This window comes from Salvelinus fontinalis, chromosome 4 (assembly GCF_029448725.1).
Source record: "Salvelinus fontinalis isolate EN_2023a chromosome 4, ASM2944872v1, whole genome shotgun sequence".
NCBI classification, from domain to species: domain Eukaryota; kingdom Metazoa; phylum Chordata; class Actinopteri; order Salmoniformes; family Salmonidae; genus Salvelinus; species Salvelinus fontinalis.
The window spans coordinates 48035956-48046264 of record NC_074668.1 but is presented as its reverse complement, the minus strand read 5'-3'; the positions used below and the strand labels follow the sequence as shown (position 1 = coordinate 48046264).

General features: G+C 45.1%; 1 protein-coding gene across 1 annotated transcript; it reads right to left on the bottom strand.

Annotated features, from left to right (window-relative positions):
* Positions 1–3375: 3375 nt before the first annotated feature.
* On the bottom strand, positions 3376–5414 carry LOC129853908 (uncharacterized). The gene is made up of 2 exons (XM_055920411.1): positions 4004–5414; positions 3376–3431 (listed from the first exon to the last, which is right to left on the bottom strand). The coding sequence occupies exon 1, from the start codon at positions 5357–5359 to the stop codon at positions 4310–4312; it is 1050 nt and encodes a 349-aa protein (XP_055776386.1). The 5' UTR covers positions 5360–5414; the 3' UTR covers positions 3376–3431; positions 4004–4309.
* Positions 5415–10309: the final 4895 nt, after the last annotated feature.

Sequence of the window (10309 nt, the reverse complement as noted above, 5' to 3'; positions counted from 1 at the left end):
GATTAACTCTAACTCCTGTGCCAAGGCAATGTGAATGCCCACATTCTAAGTCTCCCCCAATATGATAGACACATACAAGTTGTTTTTATAAGGCTCCCATTTGAAATTGTGTGCATTCTAGAACTTTTACATTTCTGTCAACAAAGGTAGACGCTGGCACTGAGTTAGTTAAGAGGCATGGCTTTCATTACTCTTTATTGTAGTTGATTACTCAAAACCCTTCTCTCTTTTTTTGCAGTCATCATTTCTATTGCTTCTGAAAATGTTTATTAGCCTTTATCTTGGATTGTCTGACTGAGAAAAATGTATTTAAGAGATGCTTGTTTTCTTTTTCTTTTTTCTTTTTTTCTTAATTTTATTTATTTTTCTCCCCTTTTCTCCCCAATTTTCGTGGTATCCAATCGCTAGTAATTACTATCTTGTCTCATAGCTACAACTCCCGTACGGGCTCGGGAGAGACGAAGGTCGAAAGCCATGCGTCCTCCGAAGCACAACCCAACCAAGCCGCACTGCTTCTTTAACACAGCGCGCCTCCAACCCGGAAGCCAGCCGCACCAATGTGTCGGAGGAAACACCGTGCACCTGGCCCACTTGGTTAGCGTGCACTGCGCCCGGCCCGCCACAGGAGTCGCTGGAGCGCGATGAGACAAGGATATCCCTACCGGCCAAACCCTCCCTAACCCGGACGACGCTTGCCCAATTGTGCGTCGCCCCACGGACCTCCCGGTCGCGGCTGGCTGCGACAGAGCCTGGGCGCGAACCCAGAGACTCTGGTGGCGCAGCTAGCACTGCGATGCAGTACCCTAGACCACTGTGCCACCCGGGATGCCAAGAGATGCTTGTTTTCAACTATACTGTTTCTGTATCACATCTGTTGCTATGCAAGAAAGCAAAAACCCTCCTAGTATGAAAGTAGAATGATAAAGTGTTGCAGAAGAACATTGAGGAGATGCAGGCGCAATTCAAATAAAAGGACTTGGAGATAAGGAGGCTGCGAAAGCTGAACTTGCAGGTACAGGAAGGTAATTGAGCAGTGGGAAGTGCCCATCTTTCTTCTACAAAGTCATTGTACACCGAGAACAATATGAATTTGGAGAAAATGTTCCCGTTTAACCTTATAGTGCAGTGGGCTAAATCAGGGTCACATAGTGTTTCTTGGTAATCTTAAACAAATCTACTTTGAAACAAAAGTATACACCTCACACACATGATTATTGGCTTAAAAAAGAAGACACCTGTACCATGTCAGATATAGAGTTGAAATGTATTCCATTTTTAGTTTGCATTTCAATATTGCACTTTATATACACATCACAAAACACTGAAATATAACAAAATTGTTTGACATAGAAAAGAAAGTTTTACAGAAAGTTCGAAGATGAAAAATTTGATTAACACACTAGCCCTTTCCTGCAGTCAAATGACCTAGTGGCCCTGTGCTGGACATTTTTAATGTTTGTTCTTTTCTAATAACACATTTCTGTATTCTATTCATGTGCTTTTCTAATAACCGTTACCTGTGTTCATGCAAGTGACTGACTGAACGAATCCTCACTATCAGTAGCTGCAATTTGACAGTACACCCAGAACTTTGTTTTGAGAACAAAATATATCTCAGTTTCAAGGTCTCAGCTTAGAGAAGAAGCCTCGTGAGGTGTTGGTCTATCACATGTTATGAACCAGTATTGGTAGGTCACATGAATGAAACAAAATGGTAATGATGAATTAATTATGCTAAATCATGCAAATATAAACTGTCTGTTTATACCCGTATATAAGACAACTGCTGAGACTTCCCAGGAAGAGCTCCTGATTGGCATGCGTACCATGGTAAATTGAGTTGGTTGGAACCTCTCCAGCGCACTGACAAATAAACAATGATTCATTTAACATTGACTTCGAGTGTCCCTGTGTAAGAATTTCCAAAACAATTTGGCATCACGAACAGCATGATTGATTCAGCCTGCAGAGCTTTCCAGTGGGGGTCTGCGAGGAAAACCGGTGGAGCATTTTATGAAGCGTGAGGGGAAATCCCATCTGACTAAAAGAGGACCCGCCCAGACCAGACCCTTACTGTGAGCTGCCCAGGAGGAGACACATCATCTGCAAACAATTGAGGGACGGCAACTGATTTCAGTAAGTCAATTTAAATAAATCTGTATTAAAAAAAAATACATAAAACCAATAAAATTGAACATAAAGATGTAGAAGGAGGGTTCTGCTAGCCTACATAATAACACAAGGTGTTTTTGAATACGGGGAGTTATGTACATGTACGGGAAGTGGCAAGACTAAAGAGCCTATAGAAACCATAGCGTTTATGACTATATAAACTATTGATTCTATGATGCTGAGGGACTATAGATGCTGTAGGGAAAATAGATTGCCATAACTATAGGGACCATGGATGCTATTGGGACTATGGATGCTTTGGGACTACAAATGTTCAGGGATCATGGATACTGTAAAGACTATGGCGACTGTAGAGACTATAGAGGAACCGTTGAAATACATATGACGTGGAAGAAGGCTAGAGTTAGTCTTAGAGAGAAGACTAGAGCGAGGGCAAGTAATGGTACCATGCCCCGCTGACAGCTGTCTGTAGGTATTTATAAGAGAAATGTCTACATGGTCTGCAGCCACTGGTAGAGAATAGCATAAGGTGCACACTGTGCTATTTTATATGTATAGTGAAGATACATATGGTGCATAGGAAGTAATGACAGAGAATTGTTGAAGATGCACATGTGCTAATAAGGGAGATTACCGAGTGTGTTTGGGAATAGTACTAATTGAATGTGGATGTGAAAGTTGTGTATGGTTGTGTGAGTGTGGAAAGGGCGTGTTAAGATGATTGAAATTTGGAAATTAAGCTGATTGATTGACATTTGGGTAATACGCTCATTGGAATTTGGATAATAAAATGATTGATTGAAATTTGAATGTTAAGAGATTGAAATGTGGATATTAAGCTGACTGTACAGAGTGAATGAGAGCTATCAGGGGACGAGCTCCAGTGTGAAAGAAGATTACTGAGGGGTTTAAAAAATGGATACCCCAACCAGTTCTGTGTGAGCTGAGTTTTTAGATCTATAGGACTAACAGGAGAAGCCATTGAAAGATATTTGTACCTCTCGGGCTGCTGCGCTGTGATTGTTACTGTAGTGTGGAGGTAAAACCTAAAGATGTATACATTTATAAATGTATACAAATGCATAATTGGTTACTAGAGATAAAGTAACAGAATATTTGTATAATGGGTTATTACGATGATGTCAAGTTTTGACCTCTTTCTTGTGCAATTCCCCACTTGAAAAGGACAATCCCTCCACGTGAAGATTTTAACTGGATTTCACTCAATAAACAGCCATAGAATCAGTTGTTTGTCTTTTATTTACCATTCTTTGGTTGGCAGTAAACAGGTGAAAAACCTCAAAAAAGAGATGACAAATACAAGTGATTATTTGAGTTGACAGCCTAATTAAATACACAAAATTATCCACATTCACCTCAAACACATTTCTGCCATTATCAAATACAAGGTTTCCACTGTTAAGCAAATGTTTCCCAAAATAGAAACCCACCATTTTTAATCAAATGAGCAGAATCAGTACACTTTTATCCAAATTTGCATTTTAGCCAAACACATTCAAAATACCTCTAGTAGCAAAAAAAACACACTTATTTTCTAATCAGCAGTTAAGCAGACAAATCCTACATCTTTTAGCCAAAGATTTTCCAGACTATACATTTGTTACTGAATTAAGAACTTGGTTTACTAAGATTTCTACAAAGTTTAAATTACTTTTAACCATTTCAAACAAGTTCTATCAACAATGAATTTGGCTCTTCTTACTTTATACCCCACAAACAACATTTGAAGTTATAAATACCACTGCAAAAGTCCTATCAAAGTTAAAAGTTAAGTCTGTGTTTTCCAGAGTATCATTAGCAGTGCACTGCTTAAGTCAGTCTAACAAAACATGGCCAATATGGCGCTTACCGGCTGTCTTTCACAGTTTTGTGGAGGGCTTGGACTTGCACAGTCACCTTGATCACATAGATGAAGTTTCCTTGGTCTTGTGGTTTTATAAATGCTCCTTTCACTGCGTTCTAAAGACAACAGCAGAGCCAGGTGCTGGCACGCCCAGATTGCCTGGAAGATTTGTTCCACCTGGTTCACCACTGATTGAAGGAGGAGGAGTTTCACCACTGAGGAGCTCCCAGGCAGTTTGACAGCACACCTCCCACTCAATCTTCCCACGGGAACCGATGGAAAGATTGTAAATCAGCACCTACATACTGCCGGTCAGCTCCGAGTTTGATCCTCAACTGGTAGCAAGACAACCAAGCGTCGAACATCTCTGTGCAGGACTGTTGTTTGCGTAGCTTCTTTCAGGACTTTGGCCGATGGTCGGTTTAGTGCGGGTTTTGTGACAGGAAGGCAGGAGCTTTGGACCACTTTGACGTTCACGTCTCGAACAATGCCCTTAGCATCTGGATTAACGCTCATCACCCGTCCTAGTTTGAATTGGCCCCTCATTGCATTTTGGTCACACAACCAGACAATATCTCCGACAGCAACGTTGCGATATGAAGTGTGCCATTTACTTCTCAGAAATAAGTTTGGGCCGGCAAGCTGGCTCCAAGACCTCCAGAATTTGTTGACCTGGTTCTGCATCTCTCGGAGTCTCTTGTAAGGGTAGTTCGCAAAGTCAAATGTTCTGATCTCACCGCTTGGAGAGGCCCGGCCCAGGAGAAGTGTGTTGGGTGACACATACTGCACGCTTTCTTCTTGACTCTGCACCCTGGCATCTATTGGGCATTCGTTGGCAAGGTTTGCAGCAAGTTGTAGTGTTGTCTGAAGCTCACTGTAGCTAAGGCCAGTGTTGTTGCCCAGGCTCTGCAGTGCCTTCTTGAGAATGCGAACAGCGGCTTCAGCAGCCCCATTGCGGTGAGGTGAGTCAGCTGGGTGAATTGTCCACTCCCATTTGGTACCTTTTTGAGCCGACATCTCTTCTATTGAAGTTCTATTCTGAGCATCCAGGAACTGGTACAGCTCTCTTAGGACAGGTTTGGCGCCGATGAAGTTTGTCCCCGGGTCGGACCAGATCTTTCTTGGGTGCCCTCTAATTGCAGTAAAGTGTTGGTAAACCATCAAGAAGCTCTCTGTCGACATTGTGTTGACCAGGTCTGCATGAATTGCCCTGCTGGCCATACAGCTGAAGACGACACCCCACACTTTCATTGAGACCCGTTTCTTGATGTCATCTTTGACAAGGTACGGTCCGAAGAGGTCGACTGTAGTGAACTCGAACGGAGCTGCAGGTGTGGCTCTTTCAGCAGGTAAGTCAGCCATTACCTGTTCGCACCTTCTTGCTCTTGACTTTTTGCAGAAATGGCAGTTATCCACTACTTTTTGGGAAATTTTTCTTCCTTGGATGACCCAGGCTTTCCTCCTCATTTTCAGCAGGGTTGCAGCCATACCGTCATGACCCTCATCGTGCGCCTCCCGTGCCAATAAAGTAGAGACCCATGCATTGAAAGGCAGAAGGGGAACTGCAGCGCCATCCTCCCTGAAGCCATGGATTCTCCCACTGCAGACTAGTAACCCAGATTTTGGCTCTCTGTACACAACCAAGCGGTCCGTAGTGGTAGTTGGGAACGTCACCCCCTCTTGAGCAGCAAGATAGATGTCTCTTATTGCCTCTTGACGTTCTGTGGCGGTGATAACTCCTTTTGTGGGAATCGCCTCCCACTTTGGGGTCTCAATGGATTTTGTTGCAGATCTAAACTTTTTGGCGGCTCTCCAGATCAAAGCAACAGTCTTGACTAGACACTTTAGGCTACTAAAGCGCCTCTCATCCACCAAGTTTAGGACAGCTGCACCAGCAGGAAATCGTCCCACCAGACTTGGAAGACTTCTTCTCGCTTGGGCTCTGGTGAGTGCTGCCACAAATGACTTCTTTTGCATATTGTTAATGCTCTCTCGAGCTGTCACAGACACATCTTTTGACGACATAATTGGCCACTCGCTCTCTGGAAGATATAGAAACTCTGGCCCTTGCTGCCACTCTGAATGGGCATCAAGTTCCTTTGGCCCAGCTCCTCGAGTGATAATGTCGGCTATGTTGAGTGGTCCAGGGATCCACCACCAGTCCTGTAGCCGTGTGCTCTCTTGGATCTCTCCAATTCTATTAGCGAAGAAAGTCTGAAATCCATAGCTTTCTCGCTGGATAGCTCCAAGAACAGTCTGACTGTCTAACAAATGGTACCACCTTTTTATCTGGATCTGGGGATGCTGTTCAAAGTACTTTTTCAGGCGCTTGCAAAGACTGCACCGCAAAGTTCTGCTTTGACTGCATCCCCCTTCTGGTCTAGTGGTGTCAGCTTTGCTTTTGACTCCACTAGTCGAATTGTTAATTGTTTGTTGCAGTTCCACCGCAGGTAGAAGACAGCACCATAGGAGCTTTCACTGCCATCTGAAAAAGTGACAGCGACTGGTTCAGTTGTTGCCTTTGGTGGAGTAAGAGCTCTTGGGAACATTACTTTGCTTAGCTGGACGTACTCCTCAAAAATTCCAATTGCATCTTTGCGGAGCTCATCCGACAGGGGAAGGTCCCATGTGTCCTTGACCATGCTGTACTTTGATTTGATCTGTACTTTGGAATGCCCTTCGGACCAAGATAGCCCCTCTTTGCTTTGATGGCGTTGTCAGGCCAACTGGGTCGTACAAACCAGCAACTTGACTCAGCAGTTCACGTCTTGTCAGCGGGTCTGGTGTCTGTGCTCGTACTTCTTCTAGTAGTAAGTCTTGCCCAAGTCTCATCTTTTTCTTCCGCCTGGAGAAGTTGACCCTCACCATGACATGCAACATGTCTTCATCCACAATGTAGCCGAGACCGAGCGCCTTGTTGTCTTCCTCCTTAAGCTGATTTGGCAGGACAACAATATTTGGTGATGCCTTTTCGCTTTCTCCTTTATTTTGGCCTGAGAAGACCCAAGGCTTCAGTGCAAACCCTCCTGCTTTTAGAATCAGCTCCACATTCTTTGTGATGACTTCGAGTTTTTCACGGCAGTTGTGGGATGTCAAGATGTCATCGACGTAGCTGTGCTCATGTAATACTTGGCATTCATCTGTGAGGTGGCTGAATTGAGGCAGGTTAGCCGTCTCCCTCATGGCCAGTTGTGCTATGCACCCTGCTGGCTTGTCCCCAATATTCACTCTGGTTATGGCGTATTGTTCCACCTCATCGCCCTCTGAATCCCGCCACAAGAACCGGTGTAGATGGACTTCCCTCTCCTCGAGCCACACAGAATTGTACATTTTTCTGACGTCTCCTAGAGCGGCGTAGGAGCCTTGGCGGAATTTGAGGAGGACAGCTCGAATCGGATTGAGAACGTCAGGGCCTTTCATCAGAAGGTCATTGAGACTTTGGCCTTTGTACTTCTGACTGCTGTTCCAGACAAGTCTTACCGGAGTTGTAACAGAGTGGGGGTTGGGTGCGATAAGATGACTAATATACCAGACAGGTAAATTCCAGTTGGTTAGATCTTCTTTGGTCAGCTTTCTTGCAGCCCGGCGGTCAACCATTTCGTGGACTTGAGCACCATAGGCTTTTTTCCACTGCGGTTCTTTGGCGAGCTGTCTCTCCGTTCTGAGAAAGGTTGCCTCTACTGCTTTTATGTTGTTTGGCAATGTAGATGGGTCAATGAGCCATGGATACCTTGCATGCCAGTGTGGACTATCACTGTGGTCATCAGCACCAACATAAGTCAGGCCACCCTTAACAACTTCCAGCTCCCTTTCTTCAGCCAGAGTCATTTCTTTGCCACCAAGTTGACAACTGCCGCAGCGACATCCTCCACATTTTGGGGTGCAGGGGGCGCCAATGCTATCCCATCTCCACCAATCAATAAAATCCCGAGTGGAAATAGCAGAACAAGAAGACCTGATGGTAGGTTTGGCGCAGATATGTTCCTCATACATCAATGCTGCTGTTCTCATGGATCTGGCGAAGTGCGCTCTGGACTGGTGTGCTGTAACTGTAGCCTCTTCAAACAGACCAGGGTGTGTCCCTGCAATTGTCTTTCCCAATGGCCCATCCCATAGTACAAGGTCCCCAACGGTGCGTATTTTCTGTGGGACTAGTCGCCCTTCCTTATGGCTTATCAAAAGCTGTATCTGTCTTGGTCTAACAAGTTCATTTTGGGGGACATCTGGAAAGAATTTTTGGAGTCTTTTGGCTGTCACATGTTTGTGAATCTCTGCAATGCTGTCCAAACCATAGCAGAGGAGTTGGTGGGATCTGACATTGCCTTGCTCTGTGCGGACCCGGATCTTTAGGAGGTACCGTTTTGTGGTGACTTGAACTTTCATTCCTCCCACACCATGGACAACAAGGGTTATGGCTTCACTTCTAAGGTTCAAACTCTCAGCTGCATCATGAGTTATATAGTTTGTATCCGATGCCAGGTCGATCAAAGTCCCAACTTTTTGTCCTGCATTGGCCGTGACCTCTAAGAGCATCATGATGACTGGCCACTCCACTATTCCATTCTCTGCTAGAAGACTAGGTTGGTTGGACACCAGAGAGGTTCTGGCTATAGTGTTGCAAAAGGCATCGCAACACTTCTCTGCAAGTTCAGGTGAGAGACTTTTAATGAACTCTTCTTGGGCTTGGGTATAACGCTCTCTTGTGTCACCTCCCACTTTGCTGTTATTGGACCTCTGGACGACATTCCCTTTGGATGTACCAGCTCTAGGGCAGAGGTAATAGTGGTGTTCTGCAGCACGCTGTTCTATGCAGTCTGGCCTCCTGCACAGAAACTCTGATTTACAATAGTCACCTTCCTTGTGAATCTCCAGGCATCTTTTGCAGGCTCCCAGCTTCCTGACAGCATCTCTTTTCTCTGACAGCTTAAGCGTGCGAAACTTTTGGCAGAAATATAGCCTTTTCTTATGCTTGCAGTCTCCGCAGACCACACATCCTTGAGCCTGCTCGCTTAGTTGGGTGGAGGTTCTGGTTCGAGCTTGCCGAGGTTCAGATTTCGGTTTTGGTTCCTCCTCTCTCAGTTGGTCCAGCTTCTCATAGATGGCTTCTTGACCTTGAAGAAACTTGTGGAGGTAGTCAAATCGCTTGTCTTCTTCCGCTTCATCACCTTTGCCAGCTACATGAAGAAGCCATTCCTTCTTCAGGCCATTAGGAAGTTTACTCTCTATTGTCCTTGTTACAAGAGGGTTCTTTATAGCACCGGTCTTGCCAAGCTCGTTCAGATCGACCAGGGCTTTTTCTACTGATTGGATGAGCTCAACAAACCTCCTGGGCTGGTTACCTTTAACTGCTTGGAGTCTTTGGAGCTCTTCTACTATCTCAAGGGCTATAGTTGTCTTATTTCCAAAGCGGTTCTCCAAGACCCGGAAAACCTCCTCAGCGGTTGTGTAAGTTGTAAGGTGAAGGTCTCGTATGGTCTTCTCATCCACACTGTCGAGAAGTTGGAACTTTTTAACCTCTCTGGATCCAGTAGGTTCTCCCTGCATCTGGAGCGCTTCCCAGTCTTTTTTCCACCGGTGAAACTCTCGGCGGATGCCACAAAACTTTGGGAGGGAAGCAGGCTTTAATTTAATTGCTGGTGTGGCCACAGAACTGTTTGAAGTAGTACTCAATCTGCTGGTTTCTCCTCCAACGTGTGCCCCTGTAAAGTCTGCTTGTCTTATTGTGAGATTTGGCAGGATAGTTTCAAGGCCTTTGATACGACTCTGGAAATGTTGTTGCTCTGCTGGGGGGGCCCAGCACTTCCAATGTTTATGCACCTCCTTCGCAGCCTTCACAAGTTTCTCTAGTTGTCCGATCATGAAAAGATATGCATCTGGGTTTTTACTTGGGTCCACAGCTCCCACGTTTTCTGCTTGCGACTCTGCTGTTGTAATTGCTTGTGTCAGTTTATATTCCCCGAAATTGGCCCACAATGTCTTTTGTATGAGGTCCTTTAGCTCTTGCAGTTTTTTCTCACACTCATTGGCTGTTTTGACCAAGTCAGACTTCTGCTGCTCGCTCTACATCATCGTTGGCTTCCAGGACTTTGCCAGCTTCTGCAGTGAGCTTCCTAAAATTGTCTCTGAGCTCCTCTTCTGACATCATTGTATGCATTCGTAGCACATTATTGGCCAGACGGGAAAACTGACGCTTCGCTGATGTCCTTGCGGTCTTTAGCTGCTCCACCAGTAATGAATCAGCCATTTCAATCACAGCAGCAGGCGGGAACAGTCTTTACTTGTCTCTCCGGACACGTGTGGTCACTTTTCTGG